The 19,977-nt window shown below is 29.9% G+C and overlaps 2 protein-coding genes across 2 annotated transcripts; one reads left to right on the top strand and one right to left on the bottom strand.

The window, feature by feature from the left end:
• Positions 1 to 692: 692 nt before the first annotated feature.
• LOC123300329 (putative uncharacterized protein DDB_G0282133) lies at positions 693 to 8,559 on the bottom strand. The gene is made up of 5 exons (XM_044882887.1): positions 8,433 to 8,559; positions 6,038 to 7,077; positions 5,197 to 5,941; positions 4,830 to 5,088; positions 693 to 4,508 (listed from the first exon to the last, which is right to left on the bottom strand). The coding sequence occupies exons 1-5, from the start codon at positions 8,557 to 8,559 to the stop codon at positions 1,052 to 1,054; spliced, it is 5,628 nt and encodes a 1,875-aa protein (XP_044738822.1). The 3' UTR covers positions 693 to 1,051.
• Positions 8,560 to 11,929: 3,370 nt separating this feature from the next.
• On the top strand, positions 11,930 to 16,735 carry LOC123301571 (fatty-acid amide hydrolase 2). The gene is made up of 4 exons (XM_044884382.1): positions 11,930 to 12,112; positions 12,212 to 12,620; positions 13,925 to 14,847; positions 16,349 to 16,735. The coding sequence occupies exons 1-4, from the start codon at positions 12,089 to 12,091 to the stop codon at positions 16,637 to 16,639; spliced, it is 1,647 nt and encodes a 548-aa protein (XP_044740317.1). The 5' UTR covers positions 11,930 to 12,088; the 3' UTR covers positions 16,640 to 16,735.
• Positions 16,736 to 19,977: the final 3,242 nt, after the last annotated feature.

Below are 19,977 nucleotides of genomic sequence, written 5' to 3'. Positions count from 1 at the left end.
TTTTGACAGCGTCAACGAAATTATCGGCCAAAAAAAAAACACCAGAGTTATCTCGTAAGAATTCAAGATCACTTCTTCAGATTTAAATTAGACCTTAGCTTGGAAGAGTTGGAAAGGACCAAGTGGCAAGCAATATCATCCACTTTTTATGTTACAGTTGATGTGTGTATGAGTCAGTGGCGTAGCTCGCCTTGGAAGGGCCATGTATCAAAATTAGTTGGGAGGCAAAAATGAAACTTTGGGCCCCCCAATTGTACAATAGGATCATATGTTAATTAGATTTATATCTCCGAAAACTATAATTTTACTATTAATTTCACTTTACAATAAAGTATCGATGGTATTTTCTTGTAACCAATTATTATAAGATAGGGGTGCATTAATATGCTGCTGTGAGTTTACAAGGTCAAATCTGCATTGCGTAAAATTAGCCCGGGGACCCCGTCTCATGGTAGCTACGCCCCTGATATGAGTGTAAAGTAAAAATAAAAGGTAAATAAAACATTGCGTTTGTGTGTTTTTAAAAAGTTTTTATTATAAAAATAATTATTTTCATTTTATATATTTTATTTTTTTTACATAAATATCATTTTCCTAATCTTCTTCACTTATCTTTATGAACTTGTTGTACAAATTGTACTGAATCTCTTCATCATAGACATAAAGCTATTTTCTCTAATATTGCAGCGTTTTTCTTTTCGTTTTATTATTCAAAACGATAACCAAATAAGGCACCTGCAGCGAATTTTATACCAAAACCGTTTTATTATGAGATGCTGTACCAAACTCTAGTTGTTTGAATGGAATCGCTTTAGACAGACGCATGCTACAAAGCATATGCGATGTGGAGCAACAATTCCGCATGCGACATTAATTTTGGACCGCAATAATCGGATGCCTACAATAGGCAACACTATGAAACAAGTATCAAGTCACATATCATTCTGTGTTGCCTCAGTGGCATTGCGCCTTTTATATCGACAGCCCATTAATTGCAATTGTGTATCAATAAAAACGAGTATGTCCTTCAGGATTTGGCTACATTTGGATCTTAATATAAGATTGTCGTTCGTCGACTAAAAGTTTTCTGGAGTTTAGTATAATCATGTTTAAGTTGATCTGAACATCCTGATGAACAACTTACATTTGAATACTTAGTATCTGTTAATATTGCTGAACTATCAAGTGGTGGTAATTGACTTTCATGAAAAAGTTTTCGTTTCTTTCGTTTAACGTCGAAAAGAATTCCTGATGAGCCACTTGATGAGTTTAAAGATTTATTTATGTTTTGATTTGAATTATTTTGTTGTAATTTACGTTTTGTGTTTCGACTAGCATGGGTTGAATTTATACTTTGCGTTGATTTCGGGGTTAAATTCGAAGTATCTTGATTAGTTTTGGTTTGTACATTTGATACAGATCGCTCCGATGTAGAATTATTTATTTCGGTGTTAGAAATCTCCTGTATATCAAGATTATGCTGTGAATTTGACGATTTTAACTGATTGATTTTATCTGTATTTACGTCATTGTCGGAGGTGATGATTTTGATAAGAGGATTAGAAGATCCAGTAGAATTTTTATCGGAATTATCCAAGTTCTTTAAATTACTTTCATTTTTAGTATTATCAGTATTTGGATTTCGATAAGAATTGTCTAATTTTGATATCACAGTTTTATTTGTATTATTTTTAGGTGATTTATTTTTTAAGCTTGATGACTTTGATTGATTCTTATAATCATTTTCTAAATCATCAGATTTACTTGAAGATTCTACCTGTAATGTTTGCCTTGAACGTCTTTTTGATTTTCTAAGAATTGGAGGACTGTTTGATTTAGTGGATTTTCTTTTGATGTATTCTGAACTAGTTAATTTATTATTGTTTTTTGGATTTCCCTTGGAAATATCTAAATTACATTTCGAGCTTTGTTTTTCATTATGTTGCCGTGTGTTATTTTTCGAATGTGGCGGTTTTGATTGAATTATTTCAAGGTTTTCATCTGTTTCTGAACCATGTTTTGTAGGATAGATTATTATTCGAGATGGTGATGGACGTTTAGAATTATCGAAAAGAAGAGAACTGGATGATCCAGTAGAATCTTTATCGGAATTATCCAAATTTTTTAAATTACTTTCATTTTTAGTTTTATCTGTATTTGGATTTCGATAAGAATTGTCTAATTTTGATAACACAGTATTATTTGCATTATTTTTAGGCGATTTATTTTTTAAGCTTGATGATTTTGATTGATTTTCATCATCATTTTCTAAATCATTAGATTTACTTGCAGATTTTAACTGTAAAGTTTGCTTCGAACGTCTTTTCGATTTTGTAAGAACTGGAGGACTGTTTGATTTAGTGGAATTTCTTTCAAAGTTTTCTAAACTTGTATCACGAAAAACTTTTTGTGTCTTCCGTTTAACATCGAAAAGAATTTCTGATGAATCACTTGATGAGTTTAAAGATTTATTTATTTTATTTATGTTCTGATTTGAATTATTTTTTTGTGATTTACGTTTTGAATTTCGAGTAGTATGGGTCGAAGTATCTTGATTAGTTTTGGTTTGTGCATTTGATACAGATCGCTCCGGTGTAGAATTATTTACTTCGGTGTTAGAAATTTCCTGTATATCAAGATTATGCTGTGAATTTGGCGATTTTGACTGATTGCTTTTATCTGTATTTATGTCATTGCCGGTGGTGAGTATTTGACGCGGTAGACGTTTAGAACTTCTAACAATAAGAGGATTAGATGATCCAGTGGAATTTTTAACTAAGTTTTCCGAAGGCTCTAAATTATTTTTATATGTATTCAGACTTGGATAAGAACTGTCTGCTTGATTTGTATTCGTTTTATACGACTTATTTTTTAAGCTTGACGATTTTGATTGATTATGTAGCACTGTTTTATTTTTTGAACTTGGCACTTTTGAATGAATTATTTCAAGGTTTTCATCTGTTTCTGAACCAAGTTTTGTAGGATAGATTATTATTCGCGATGGTGATGGACGTTTAGAATTATCGAAAAGAAGCGAACCGGATGATCCAGTAGAATCTTTATCGAAGTTATCTGGATTCATTAAATTATTTTCATTTTTAGTTTTATCTATATTTGGATTTCGATAAAAATTATCTAATTTTGATATCACAGTTTTATTTGCATTATTTTTAGGCGACTTATTTTTTAAGCTTGATGATTTTGATTGATTTTTATCATCATTTTCTAAATCATTAGATTTACTTGTAGATTCTAATTGTAATGTTTGCTTCGAACGACTTAACGATTTTGTAAGAACTGGAGGACTGTTTGATTTAGTGGAATTTCTTTTGATCTTTTCTGAACTTGTTATTTTATTATTGTTTTTCGAATTTTCCTTGGAAATATTTATTTTAGATTTCGAGCTTTGATTTTTATTATGTTGCCGTGTGTTATTTTTTGAACTTGGTGGTTTTGAATGAATTATTTCAAGGTTTTCATCCGTTTCTGAACCATTTTTTGTAGGATAGATTATTATTCGAGATGGTGATGGGCGTTTAGAATTCTCGAAAAGCAGAGAATTGGATGATCCAGAAGAATCTTTATCGGAGTTGTCTGAATTCTTTAAACTACTTTCATTTTTTGTTTTATCTGCATATGAACTTCGATAAGAATTGTCTGCTTGTGAAATAGATGTTAGTTTTTTATTCGTTTTATACGATTTATTTTTTAAGCTTGGCGATTTTGAATGAATTATTTCAATATTTTCATCTGTATCACAATCATTTTTTGTAGGATAGATGATTATCCGCGATGAATGTTTAGAATCATCGAAAAGTGCAGAATGAGATGATCCAGTAGAATTTTTGTCGGAATTATCCAAAATCTTTAAATTACTTTCATTTTTAGTTTTATCAGTATTTGGATTTCGATAAGATTTGTCTAATTTTGATATCACAGTATTATTCGCATTATTTTTAGGCGGTTTAATTTTTAAGGTTGATGACTTTGATTGATTCTTATCATCTAAATCATCAGATTTACTTGTAGATTCTACCTGTAATGTTTGCTTTGAACGTCTTTTTGATTTTGTAAGAACTGAAGGACTGTTTGATTTAATGGATTTTCTTTTGATGTTTTCTGAACTTGTTAATTGAGAATTGTTTTTCTTCATTCTGGTGTTCGGATTTCCCTTGGAAATATCTAACTTAGATTTCGAGCTTTGTTTTTTATTATGTTGCCGTGTGTTATTTTTTGAATTAGGTGATTTTGATTGATTTATTTCAAGATTTTCATCCGTTTCTGAACCATGTTTTGTAGGATAGATTATTATTCTCGATGGTGATGGACGTTTAGAACTATCGAAAAGAAGAGAATCGGATGATCCAGAAGAATATTTATCGGAGTTGTCTGAATTCTTTAAATTATTTTCATTTTTTGTTTTATCTGCCTTTGAACTTCGATAAGAACAGTCTGCTTTTGAAATAGATGCTTGATTTGTATTCGTTTTATACGATTTATTTTTTAAGCTTGATGATTTTGATAGATTTTTATAATCATTTTCTAAATCATTAGATTTACTTGTAGATTCTAATTGTAATGTTTGCTTCGAACGTCTTAACGATTTTATAAGAACTGGAGTACCATTTGATTCGATTAAATTTATTTCGTTGTTTTCTACACTCGATAAGCTTAAAGATTTATTTATTTTATTTATGTTCTGATTTGAATTATTTTGTTGAAATTTACGTTCTGAGTTTCGAGTAGTATGGGTTGAGTTTACGCTTTGCTTTGATTTCGTGGTTAAATTTGAAGTATCTTGATTATTTTCCGAGCATTGATTTTTCGACTTTGAGCTTTGTTTTTTATTATATTGCCGTGTGTTATTTTTCGAATGTGGCGGTTTTGATTGAATTATTTCAAGGTTTTCATCTGTTTCTGAATCATGTTTTGTAGGATAGATTATTATTCGCGATGGTGATGGACGTTTACAATTATCGAAAAGAAGAGAACTGGATGATCCACTAGAATCTTTATCGGAGTTGTCTGAATTCATTAATTTACTATCATTTTTAGTTTTATCAGTATTTGGATTTCGATAAGAATTGTCTAATTTTGATATCACAGTATTATTTGAATTATTTTTAGGAGATTTATTTTTTAAGCTTGATGATTTTGATTGATTTTTATAATGATTTTCTAAATCGTTAGATTTACTTGTAGATTCTAATTGTAATGTTTGCCTCGAACGTCTTTTTGATTTTGTAAGAACTGGAGGACTGTTTGATTTAGTGGAATTTCTTTTGATGTTTTCTGAACTTGTTAATTTATTATTGTTTTTCGGATTTCCTTTGGAAATATCTATTCTAGATTTTGAGCTTTGATTTTTATTACATTGCACTACTTTATTTTTGAGACTTGTCGGTTTCGATTGAACTATTTCAAAGTTTTCATCTGTTTCTGAACCATCTTTTGTAGGATAGATTATTATTCGAGATGTTGATGGACGTTTAGAATCATCGAAAAGAAGAGAACTGGATGATTCAGTAGAATTTTTATCGGAATTATTCGAAATCTTCAAATTACTTTCATTTTTAGTATTATCAGTATTTCGAGTTCGGTAAGAATTGTCTAATTTTGATATCACAGTATTATTTGCATTATTTTTAGGTGATTTATTTTTTAAGCTTGATGACTTTGATTGATTCTTATAATCATTTTCTAAATCATCAGATATACTTGTAGATTCAAATAGATATGTTTGTCTCAAACGTCGTTTCGATTTTCTAAGAACTGGAAGACTGTTTAATTTAGTAGAATTTGTTTCGATGTTTTCTAAACTTGTTGATTGACTAATGGTTTTCTCCATGTAGATATTCGAATTTTCCTTGGAAATGTCTACTCTTTCAATGTTTTCACATGATATTTGCGATGGACGTTTAGAATCATCGAAAAGACAACACTTTGATGGTCCAGATAAATTTTTATCGAAGTTATTTGAATTCTTTAAATTATTTTCATTTTTATCTGTACTTTTACTTCGATAAGTATTATCTACTTTTGAAATACAAGTTTGATTTTTATTTTTATCAAAACTGTTTGAATTAATTTCTTTAGATTTTCTCCTAGGTTGCTTAAGAATCGTTTCTTCGTCGTATATATCTGAATTATGTTTGTCGTCTCCAGCAATAAGAGATTCATTAGAGTGTTCATCGAAGTTCCTTGTTTTTTTCGATATTGCATTCAAATCATTATTTTTCATCGAATTTTTCGGATTATTTTTAGGAATATAGTCGTTATAATCTTTTTTTTCTGAAGAAGTTACTGAACTTAATTTTAATTTAAATGATTTCCACGAATTTGATTCTGTTTCATTTATAGTAGATCGTTTAAAACTGTTATTTGCTCCCAAAGTTGAATTTTGTTCTTTTCTGTGCAATTTGGATGAATTTATGAATGATCTAGTGCAATTTTTAGGATTACTTTTTGAATTAGTTTCTTTAGGAATAAATGATTCATTCGAATTTTCATTAAAGTTCCTTATTTTTTTCGATATTATATTCAAATCATTATCATTCAACGAAATTTCTGGATTATTTCTTAATTTTTTTGGTGAAATATTAGCGTTATAATCATATTTTTCTGACTTACATGATTTTGATTCTTCTGTAGTAGTTCGTTTAAAGCTGTTTTTTGTCCCAGCATTTAAATTATTTTGTTTTCCGTGTTGCATTGAATTTATTGTATGTGTCCCCGAAACAATTGGACTTAATGATTCACCAAAATGTAAACTACTCAATGAATTTAGTTTGGAATTAAGTAATTCTGCTTGATTCTTCTTTATTGGTGTCGATGTGTAAATACCCGAATGTTTTGTATTTATTACAGACTTTCTCGATGTAAAACCAGTTTGATTCGGAATAGAAAATCGAGTATTAATTTGATTTTTCTTTGAATGTTGAATTGTTTTACGACTGTTTCGAATATATTCTGCGGTATTCACTGATGATTCGTATGATATATTACTTGCTTTTTCATTAGTTTGATTAATATTTGATGTCGCTGGTGATTTTCCAGTATTTATCCAAAATTGAATATCTTCTTTTTTATAAAAAACGTTAATTTGAGTTTGATTTTCCATTTTAAAAATTGTTTTCAGTCTTTTTTTGTTATCACTTTTTGTTATATTTACACTATTTTAAAAACATAATTTGGAATTAGTTAAAAGCACTTGTTGACATTTGAAAGCACATTGGAATTTGTTTATATTTTTCAAATTCAAGTTCAATGTCAAATGTCAAAATTTATCGATAAAGGAGCTAGTTTCTTTTTTAATACTCATTTGGTCATCTAGATGACTCTGTAAAAGAACTAGAAAACTATTCTAATTAAGTCCAAAAATCACTCTCTAAATGCTCCTTCGGATTCCACAATTTTGCTCCAATTATTAAATAATTATTTAATTAAATATTTTCAATTAAAAATACAAAATTTTTATTTCTAATATCTCAGTAAATTTATAGTTTTTCCAAACGTTTTTGCTATCAATAAATTGCTCCCGTTTAGTTCTTTCGGGATTTAACAACGATTTCAATTTATAAATATCATATAGGCAACGCATGTTACAAGTACTTTTTATGTTTTTGAATTAAAAATTATAAAATTTGGTATTAGGAGAATATGTTCAACAAGTGATATACATATTCTTGTATGTCTATGGTATATTACAGTAATATACATATTCTTGTATGTCTATGGTAATAAGACACACCTCCTATTATATGAAAGTATAATAGGAGGTGTGTCTTTAAAATAAAATTATAAATGAGTAAGATGTATAGGGTATTGTATTGAACCAAAAGAGACAAAGTATATTAGTAATATCAGTGCTGACAATACAACGGCATTAGAACTAAACAATACCAACCTAACATAATTAAATGTATTTTTTCATATTCTCCTGATACAAATTCGTATACAATTTTATCTGAGATAAAGAAGATTATGGAGATAAAGAAGTATATATTAATTAATTTTTTATATGTCTTTTTTTTATTCAAGTCTATTACATATTTTTATCATATTCTTTTATTATTTATATTAAAGAAACCGTGTTTTTTTATATTAATTAAAATGAATATATTTATTTTGTTAATTAATGAATAAATACAATGTTAATATACTACAATGTTTAAAATGTTTATTGCATTTGTTTATTAATTTTTATACCCAAAACTATTTCATTGAATGCTACTCAAGTGCACAAAAAGCAATTATTTAAACATATAATGAAAATAATCTTCTCAAAATAATCTCTCTCAAAATAATATATTATATTGTTTTGAATAGAAACTTTAAAAATTTTTAATTATAAATCGAGGCAAAATGTTAGTTTAAGTAATTAGCGACAGATGGCACTACCATCGAAATTAATGTTAGTCCAACAGGTTTACCATAGATGGCACCATCGTCGAAATTAATAAATAGTTCAACATGTTTACTATAGATGGCATTACCATCAAAAATAATAGTTAGTTCAATATGTTTACCATAGATGGCACTACCATCGAAATTAATCATTAATTCAATATGTTTACCATAGATGGCACGTAAATGTATTTTGTTTTTGAAATCATTTAAATTTTTTGACTGAAATGATTTTTAAAATTACATTATTTTTTTATGTTTTTCCTTGCCACAAATTATTAAATTGATTTTACCTATCTTTTTTTTTTTAAATAAATACTTGATTTGTCAGCTAATGTCGGTAAAACTGTTTTTATTGAAATGAAAATGAAAATTTAATTTCTGTTCTGCTTCTGCTTCTACATTTTATAACCAATGTGATAAAATGCATAACAAATATCTTCTATCTTAGTTTTACTTAATGCTGTCAGTACGAAAAAATAAACTCTGCACTTGCGCATGTGACATGATGAAAAGGTCTATTCAGAGACTATAATCATTAAACCGATATACTCTCTATATCACTATATCATAGATTACTATTACAACATCTTTGTGCTGGATTTGTTCACCAGCGTGAATGGATACTTAAATGTTGGATAAATAAATTTTAATAGATATAATATTAAATATTAAAAGAAAATGGCAAATAATTCATTTGTTGATACAGACAATTATTTTTTTGTCAATAGAGAAAATATTAAAGTTGAAAAAGAATTACATACAGAACTAATTATTAAAAATGAAATATTAGATGAAAATGTTGTAATGGAAGGTGGAGGACACATTACAAATGAAGAGGAAGGCAGCAATGATAGTGATAGTGTTGTGAGTGTAAAACATGAACCTGTGAGTGATGAAAATGATAAACAATTGTACACAATTAATTATGAAAATATTAAACTTGAAAAAGAATTACATACTGAACTAATTATTAAAAATGAAACTATTTTAATGGAAGGTGGACACATTACAAATGAAGAAGAGGGCAGCAATGATAGTGATAGTGTTGTGAGTGTAAAACGTGAACCTGTGAGTGATGAAAATGATAAACAATTGTACACAATTAATTATGAAAATATTAAACTTGAACAAGAATTACATACTGAACTAATTATTAAAGATGAAATATTAGATGACACTGATTTAGAAGATAAACCATTTGTATGTGATATTTGTAATAAAAGATATACTCAGCAAAGTACTTTAAATAGACATAAACGTATTCACACCGGAGAAAAACCATTTTCATGTGATGTTTGTAATAAAAGATTTACTCAACAACATCATTTAGTTCCACATAAACGAATTCACACCGGAGAAAAACCATTTTCATGTGATGTTTGTAATAAAACATTTATTTATCAACATCATTTAGTTCCACATAAACGTATTCACACCGGAGAAAAACTATTTTCATGTGATGTTTGTAATAAAAGATTTACTCAGAAAAATTGTTTAGTTACACATAAACGAATTCACACCGGAGACAAACCATTTTCATGTGATATTTGTAATAAAACATGTACTACATCATGGAATTTAGTTTCACATAAACGTATTCACAGCGGAGAAAAATCATTTTCATGTGATGTTTGTGATAAAAGATTTATTCGACAAAGTACTTTAAATGTACATAAACGAATACATAATGGAGAAAACCCCAATTCAATGTGATATTTGTAATAAAACATTTAACTATCAAACAGTTTTCAAGATGGGTCCTACAGACCCAATTGACCTTTGTTGGTCATTTACGAACTCGAACTCAATTTTTACGTCTTAAGTACGCTATAAAAATTTTAGCTTGATATCTCTTTTCGTTTTTGATTAATCGTGATGACAGACGGACAGACGACAGACAAACAGACATACGGAAATGGACTAATTAGGTGATTTTATGAACACCTAAACCAAAATTTTTTTCATAGCATCAATATTTTTAAGCGTTACAAACTTGGGACTAAACTTCATATACTATGTTTATTTCATATACAAGGTATAATAAAATTGCCGTTGTATGATATTCGTATAACAAATGGAAAAAATTTTTGAGCAATGTGCTGCAATCAAAATGAGATTAATATAAAAAATCATGAAGACCGATTGATGGGAGCCCGTAAATCAACTACCATGGTGATGGATCACTTTATCAAAAAAGGTTGAAATAACGAAGTAACATTGTATTTTATAATTTTAAAAATGTAACAATATAAATAAATTGAAAATGTAGAATAAAAATCACATAAAGAAACCTATTTACGTGTAAAATCACCTTATTTTTGAATTCCTAAACCTCACCTTTCATCTTCTCACTTTATACTTTTATAGGGAGTGATAAGAAACAACGAAGTAAGCATTTTTGTATAAAGTACATGGGTTCAGCAAGGCTCCTCTTTATAACTGCAAACGGTCCAGTAGAAATTCCGCTCAACTTGCAAAGTATCTAACGCTTGTATTTCCGGATCGGTGCATTCCCAGGCTTGAGGGATTAATGTATGAAAAATAAAAACTATTCTATATAAGTAAAACTTATTTTTATTTGTTATTAAATAAAAATTTGTTCATTTAAATAACATTTCTTTAATTTTTAAATATTTACTAAAGTAACAGTTTATTTTTTATAAAGACATAATTGGTTTTTTTTGTACACTCTGTACATCATAATTATAGTTTGTTATTAGTTATTTGTTTAATTAATTTTAAATATTAGATATTTATAAAATTTGAAAAATAAATTATAAATTTGGTTTACAAAATATTATTTTATTTATCAAACGATTAAGCTAAATATTCACTTTGAACCGTTAAGCCTTAGCTGCAGAACTAAGTGATTTATAGATCTGGGACGTCAGGAAGAGACAATTTTTAAGAGTATAACAGAAAAGAATTTTGAAATAGTTAACTTATATAGGGCATTGAAATGTTACAGATTCCGATTTACAATGAAAAAGTTATCTCGTAGGTTTCAAGCAATTTCCCGTCGAATGCTGAAAACTCTGGCAAATGCTCTGGCACTCTTGTAACATGCCTTGCCTATATGATATTTATAAATTGAAATCATTAAACCCCGAAAGAACTAATCGGAAGCAATTTATTGATATCAAAAACGTTTGGAAAAACTATCAATTTACTGAGATATTAGAAATATTTTTCGTGGTTTTTAAGAAAGATGATTTTATTTATGAAATTATGTTGCCTACTGACTTTTAATTTTTTTTATCCATGAGTGTTGGACATAATTTTATGAAAATTAGTCTAATTCTACTATGTGTTATACTAGGTTTTTCTTTTGCCAGAAAAAAAAAAGGAATCGATGAAAAGTTCTATTTATTGAACAGAAGTTTGTATTTAATTTTTCGTGGAATTTTTAAAATTTCCAATATAAATACAGTCGATTATAAAATTTATAACCAAATATAGAATGTATCTTCTTCAAATGTCAAAAAAATATCACTTGACATGCGAACCTGGCATACCTGGAATTTGACAATTGACCCAGTCAGTGACGTTTTATTTAGAATGTAAATAAATAATAAAATATAGAAAAGAATGTTTAGGAATAGGTTTGTATTCTTTGATACAACAACAGGTGACTGTGCAAATTTTATAAAAACAAACTTATTACAAGTAATTTATTACAATGGGAAAGAAAAGTCTTATCAAGGTAAGATAAGAACAAAAATAAACCTACATAATAACGATAAAAATGAATAATTAAAACAAAAAAAAAATAAATAAAAAAGTTTTTCTTTTTAATTTCCAGAAAAGTAGTAGTAATCGTACTAGTAACCGACGTGCAAAACGTGCGAGTAGACGAAATTTCAAGAAAATGATATTTTTCGTATTATCATATATACGTGTTTTCGTTGAATTTTTAATCGATAAATTATTTAGTTTCTATTATGATTCAAAAAAACAAATTGTTCCACCAACGAAAAATCCGATTTTATTAAAAGGTGTAACCGCGTTACAGAAATCAATTCGTGATCGAAGTTTAAAATGTGAGGAAATTGTACGTGCTTTTATAGACCGGGCGAAAGAAGTGAATCCAATTATTAATGCAATTGTGGATGAACGCTTTGAGGATGCTATCGAAGATGCTAAACGAATTGATAATGATATAGCAAATGGGAAAATTTCTGAGGATGATTTTAAAAATAAACCCTTACTTGGTAAGTATTTATTTGTACGGGTAAATTATTTCAAATTTTTATTTAGACGTTATAATTGTTTGGACAGGACAGGAAACACCCTGTATTACACGGAAATTTTTGTTATTTTTGTTTAACGAGTAAATGATTTTTAAAGGCCAATCTTAGATGGAGGGAAGCACGTACTTGTGATACTACAAGACAGATATGGTCTGAGTACAATCGCAGGCGTTCCGAAGTTCTCATATCACTTCCAAGGGCCTCTGTTCGCAAATTTGATGCGGCTATCACAGGACACTGGCTGGGCGGCAAGCATGCTGAACGCTTAGGCCTGGCAGTGTATCACGACTACTGCAGGAGCTGTCACAAGTGGTGACGAGGAGGAGACAATGTCTCATCTTTTCTGTCACTGTCCAGCTTTGTCATGAGGAAATGGACTTACTTGAGCCAGCCTCTCTTTGACGATCTCTCCGACCTAAAGTTAGTCGACGTCAAAGCCCTCCTGCTGTTCTTAAACAGCTCCAAATGGTTCATGGAATAGTATCCGGGGATGGGCCAACCCATTTACGGTTGGTTTTTGAAATGATTTAATTAATGATTTTTAATGATTTTTGAAATTATTCCTACAAAATTTTTGTATAGGTTTTCATAAAATGATCTAAAGAGTCCATTTCCGGTTGTTTGTGTGCCTGCCTGTCTTTCTGTGAACACGATAACTCAAAAAACGAAAAGAGCTATCCATCTGAAATAACGTAAAAAGTAAATTTGAGTTCGTAAATGAGCAAAATGAGTCCGTAGAACACAACTTGTAAACTGTTAAAGATAGAACAAAAGTTTAAATATAAAATATGTTCTTCATAAAAAAATAAACAACTTTTGTTTGAAATATTTTAGCGTAAACATCACTGTTTACCCGTGAGGATGCAGATTAGGACCAAACTTCGGTGTCCATTTTTTCCAAAACTATAAAAGATTCCTTGGAACATCTGGGAATGGTAATCTCAGACAAAAGGGGCGATTAAGACGATCCATCTCGTGCCAAGGAGTTCGTCGCTTCGTTCTCTTTGACGCTGGTACCCAGATCAGCCTTACTGTGTTATTCAATCCCAGGTGATTCAGTTCTTGACACCTCAAGGGCCCGAAATGTGTCCTAACTATCTGAGATTTGAATACCTTTCAGGGTAGCGAAGATTTCTGATTGTAAACCGTCGTATATTGACCAAGAGGGAAGGATTCCTTTATTCTAGGTCCATAAACCTTCACACAAGATAGATCTCCTATCCATCTGTTTATAAAGCCTTATTTATATGTCGTATATGTTTTAGGGATTCCGTTCACAACTAAGGATTCAACATCATGTAAAGGAATGTTGTATACATGGGGTATATTGCCACGTAAACATGTTCGAGCAACCGAAGATGCGGTTGTTGTTAAACAATTTAAAGATGCCGGAGCCATTTTAATTGCAACAACAAATATTCCAGAAGTAAATATGTGGCAAGAAACGCGTAATAATTTAATTGGACAAACAAAAAATCCATACGATACAACACGTACGACCGGAGGATCTTCTGGTGGAGAGGCAAGTTTAATTGCAGCATGTGGTACAGCCATGGGTATTGGTACAGATATTGGCGGTTCATTACGGATGCCTGCTTATTTTTGTGGAATTTTTGCACATAAACCAACAAATGGTTTAGTTTCGTTGCGTGGCTTAACAGATCGAACTGGCTTAGAAATTCCTGATTCGATGTGTACAGCCGGACCAATGTGTCGTTATCCTTCGGATTTAATACCAATGTTAAAAGTTTTGACGAATAATCAATTGAAACTTGATGAATCGGTTAACATCGAAGATATTAACTTTTACTACACTCTAGAATGTAACGATTCACGAAGTAGTCGTACATCGGACGAAATACGATCGTCAATCCAAAATGTGATAACATGTTTATCGAAAAAATTACGAAATACCGATAAACAACCAGAAGAAGTGAATTTTGAACTGATGAAAGATGGTTTTCGATTATGGCGACATCAAATTACTAAAGAACCGTTAGATTTTGCTACAGCTTTAGGATATAAAAAAGGGCCAGTGAATGTTTACATGGAAATTGTTAAAAAATTATTCGGTCAAAGTGATTATACAATTGCGGCTATTATGAATTTAATTAATGTTTATGTGTTTCCACGTGAGGATCCAATTTGGGCGGAGAAAAATTTGGCAGAGTTAAAATCTGAAGTTTTGGTAAGTATTTTCAATTTTTTATACTCTTTTAATTTATTGTGGACATTTTCGAATATCAGAGACGCATATAAACAGCTGGGGAGGGTAGAAAGATGCAGCATTTTTCCCGATTTCTCAAGATTATTGAGCTACGGCCATTTATACAGGGTTGCCTAAAGCATTTTTCTGAAGTTAGTGTGTTTTTTTTCGATTAAATGTAATAATGACATATTTTTAAATCGCTTTTCCTCCGAAAGGTAACGATTTTCGAAAAAATGTTTTAAATAATAATAGTTAGTTCTATTAAGAGGATCAGCTTTTATCTCTTACCTTTTAGGATTTAAGGTGATTAAAGCAACCCGGAGAAATAGGCCCAATCTGATATCAGAACATAATATTCCTCATCAAACTCTGCAACTTTTGTTTAAGGGATTATATCCAGTTGCGAGCGCAAAAAAACACGTTTTTTGATGAGTTTTTTTTTGGGAATCCCGTTGTCCGATTTCAAAAATTTGAAATGGTATTACTCCTGTAGACGATCTCCTGGAGATCCTCCTAAAAAAAGATGTCCGGCGGTGAATACCATATTTCTGCTTTGGTTTACCCAAAATTATGTAATTTTTTGGCTGCGATGCTCATGTTCTTTGTATTCAGGAGATTATTTCTACGTTAGCGGAAATTTGTAAAAACAAAAACAAAAGTAATAACCATTAATATTGCCCTGTTATATAATTTTTAGTCATAAACTTAATTAATTTATGAATTAATAAATGAGATGATAGACGGACAAACAAACAGATAGGCACGCAATTATAAGATTATTGAACATGTTTAAATAAATTTAATTATATTTAATATTTAATTATCTATTTAATTCTTAAAATAAATAGATAATTAATAGGTTTGCTTAACAATACCAAGAATACAGTTTTATATTCTATATACCAAGTGTCCTTTTGAAGTCGGTTTTCTTTTTGTTAAAAGTTTTTTTTATTTTGTGATTTTTAGTGAACCTGAAGTGCATTAACTAATTTATCACTAAAAAAAGAATCATCGAAATCGGTTGGCGTGATATTGAGTTATTCGTCCTCTTGTCGTGCATACTTAATGCAAATTTAAGACTTTTATGATTTTCTCATGGATACCGTTATCAGAATTTGACCAAAATGAAATGGGACCACACGGGAAGCACTAGCTTTCAAATAGATAAAGAATTATTAAAATCGGTTCACCCACCTCCTCCTTTTTGTTTGAAGTCGGTTAAAAAACACCCAGTACTTATAATTACAAATGCCATTTTTGATAGACAAGCTATAGTAGGTGTGTTTATAAATCAATAAAATTTCATAAAAAATATGTTTCATCTGATTATCAGATCAGTGAAGGTCGACCTTATATCATCTCCTGTACTATAGAGGAAAATGTTTTTGGAATCTTATCGTAAAAATCTCAAAAGTTGTAATCTGAAACCCTGAAAGTATTTTCTACGTTAAATTTGTTTAACAATTTCATATCTTTTCAGAAAACACTTGGTGATAATGGTGTCTTAATATACCCAGCATTTACATCAACAGCCCCCTATCATTACATTCAAATCTTACGGCCGTATAATATGACAACATGGTCTATTTTCAATGCATTACGTTTACCCGTCACACAAGTACCCTTAGGTTTAGGTTCAGATGGACTGCCTTTGGGTGTACAACTTGTGACTGCACCACATAAAGATCATTTAGCGATTGCTGTTGCAAAAGTATTGGAAGAAGAATTCGGTGGTTGGACACCATTTTTGGATGACACGAAAACAGATTAATCTCGAATTATTCTATATTCAATTTATTTTTTTACGCTACGTACTTATTTTTTTATGGTTGTTAGATTTACGCTTTATTTTTTTTATTGTCTGCTTTATAAGTTTAAAAATAAAAATTTGTTATTTATTATATATACAGTGTGTCCCCGGATAGAGGTAACTATACTTGTAAATTTTCTTATTTTGAATTTTAAGAAAAAAAGTCATTCTTTATGAGAAGTTTATATAAAAAAGAAGAGTAGTTTACCAAAAAAAAAAAATAGTGATACCAAATTTTTGGCTACCCTGTACATTATTAAGAAGTTTTAAATATACCTACATACTTTTCAGAATAAGCAAAACTTCTCATAAAGAATGACTTTTTTTCTTAAAATGCAAAATGAGGAAATTTACAAGTATAGTTACCTCTATCCGTGGACACACTATATATATATAGGATGTCCTTGACATATGCGTGAAACTCGAAAAATAGCTTTTATAGCTTTTTGTTCGTTTGATTCATTCAATTTGAACAAAAATGATCTTTATAGAAAAACTAACAATGTTTATTTTTCAAAGAGTGCTTAGATTCGCAGAACACATACGAAAAAATAATTTTCGGTGAAAAATAACAACTTTCTAATTTAAAGTGTTTGTCTATCGATTACCAGAGAGTGAGCTTTTCATTGATGTACGCTTATAAACCCAACATTTTATAGCTAGAAGCATTTTTATCGATAAAAATTATTTTTCGAGTTTCAACTTAAAAAAGCATCCTGTATATAAAATTTTGTAGTTATCTCTAAAAAATACTGTGATAATTTTGATACTCCGGGTCATTTCGAACAATGGTGTCAACAAAATTTTTGTTTATTTGCAGTTCAATTTTAGTTTAATAATGAACAGACTGGAAAAAAACGTCTATTTGCGAATCATTTCAGAACGGCTGATAATGTTTAACAAATTTTACGAAAAATTTCATATTCAGAGACTTCTCTTTGGTATTTGATGAAGTTTTCGAACAAGCTTTGAAAATACAATATGAAAGGTAATGGGATTCTTAATAATAAATGTCAATCGTATGAATTTAACCGGCAACGAAAATCCACGTAATTTTCAGAAGATTCAGAATCGTGATTTTGAAGTATTTCTAAATAGACAATTATCTGCTTTTCTAGTAAAAGTATTTTAGAAGTTTTTTTTATCAATCGGAAGTAGAAAAGTGGATACGATGAAGATCTATGAATAATTAAATTATCTGGCAGAAAAAATGAATGTAAACCTGGTCACAGGATCATTCCAAATGGACCCAAGTGTTAATAGACATCCGAGAGTAACGTTTGTGAACTTCACACTGCTCCTGAATGAGGAAAAAAGATTAATCTTAGATGGAGGGAGGGACGTAATTGTGGTACTACAAGACAGTTATGGTCTGAGTACAATTGTAGGCGTTTCGAAGATCCGTTTAAACGGGCCTTTATAAACAAAATTGTTGCGGTTATTACAGGAAACTGGCTATGCGGCAGGCATGGTGAACGCCTCGGCCTAACAGTGTTTCATGATTATTGCAGTGGGGAAAAGAAAGATACTATGCCTCATCTTCTCTGTCACTATCCAGGTTTTGCTATGAGGACATAGACTCACTTGAGCCAGCCTTTCTTTGACGAACTCTTCGACCTTAAGTTCGTTGACGTCAAAGCACTCCTGCTGTTCTCAAACAATTTCAAATGGTTCATGGAGTAATGGCCGGGGATGGACCAACCCTTTTTCGGAATCCCATGATAATCCCTAAAATCTACGAATTGTCTAATAATGATTTGGGTGAGATGAAATTGAAGGTCGTTTTTTCCGATTTTTAAATGAAAATTACATTCACTGTGTAATATTTTTACGTTTCAATTTTTTTTTTCTTCAAGTAAAATGTTGGAAGTTTAAGGAATTAATAATTAATATTCCATATTTTAATGTTATCAATATCAAAAAAAATGTTTACAATTTATAAATAAAAACAAGAAAATTTTGACAAAAAAATTTCATTATCTTTGTGTCCTTTGTGTCTTGTCCCTGAAATCTATTTTCATTCACATTTGAAAGTGTCAGTCCATTAAAACACGCGAAGTTTATTTGGTCGAAAATATTAATAATAATCCCATATTTATTTTCACCTTTTGACATTATAGAAATTCGCGTGCGTTATAAAAAAAATTGTTTATTTTTTATCATCTAAAACCTTGTAGATGAATTTTTTTTTTACATAATTTCCAAAAATTTTCACCAGGACGGTATTTAGATTGTCTAAACTTTAATCAAGGAAAAGATCTACAGTTTTGTAAATGATTTTTAGCCAGGAAAACTAATAATTAGGTCATTCACCGTTGCTCGTTTGAACCTCATTAGAGCAAAGTTGAGACGGGTGGCGGTAATCTTGACAGGACTCTGTCGATTGCACTACCCCCTTCATAATCTGGGGATGTCTGAGGATCCCAGTCGTAGGGCCTGTATGGAGAACAATGAATTCTCCATTCGTGTTATTTACACCTACAGAAATTTGCGCCACGTCAGGTTTAGAATATTTGGGTCCGAAACCTAGGATCCATCAATCCTGAGATAAATCTCTGCGGAAAAGCTATGGATTTTCTTCGTGGATTTTAGCCTCGATCAAATCCTATAGTTTCACCTGCAGTTGGGATTGTGGGGAGTAAACTCCTGAATTGTTTCTTTCTATAGCTAAAATATCTCCGTTTATTAAACTCCGTCTCTGATAGATGAAATGGATTCAATTAATTCAATCATTCCTGCTTGAGTGAAATTGATAAGCATAAAAAAAATTTATTTCCTAAAGTTTTGATATAAAAATGGGATAAGAATTAAAAAAACCTTGATTCTTTTTGGAAGTCCGCGGTTAAAAAGTTTTGCATTATTAATTGTTGTAAAATTATAAAAAAATGTGGAAACAAAAATTCATATTGGCATTTCCATGAAAACAGAATTAGTTTATTTGAAAGTGTTTTTTATTGGAAGAATGTAAGAGCATTTTATCAATGTTTATTTAATATATTTATGCGATAAATAATTAGCGAATATGGTGATAATATATAATAATTAAAAATTGATAAGAAAACGAGCAACGACTGCCGCGATTCAACATATAGGAGTTGGACAACCCAAAGAATTTAATAAAAAAAAATTCATTATCAAATGAACAAGTTTTTAACCGACTTCAAACAAAAAAGAAAGAGGTTCTCAATTCGTCTGTATTATTTTTTTTTTTATGTTTGTTACCTTAGAACTTTTGACAGGGTGAACCGATTTTGATGATTCGTTATCTATTTGAAAGCTAATTCTTTCCGTGTGGTCCC

The sequence above is a fragment of the Chrysoperla carnea genome, chromosome 5 (genome assembly GCF_905475395.1).
Source record: "Chrysoperla carnea chromosome 5, inChrCarn1.1, whole genome shotgun sequence".
Taxonomy (NCBI): Eukaryota; Metazoa; Arthropoda; class Insecta; order Neuroptera; family Chrysopidae; genus Chrysoperla; species Chrysoperla carnea.
Note: the sequence above shows the minus strand (reverse complement) of the source record. Positions and strands in the feature narration are given on the sequence as shown.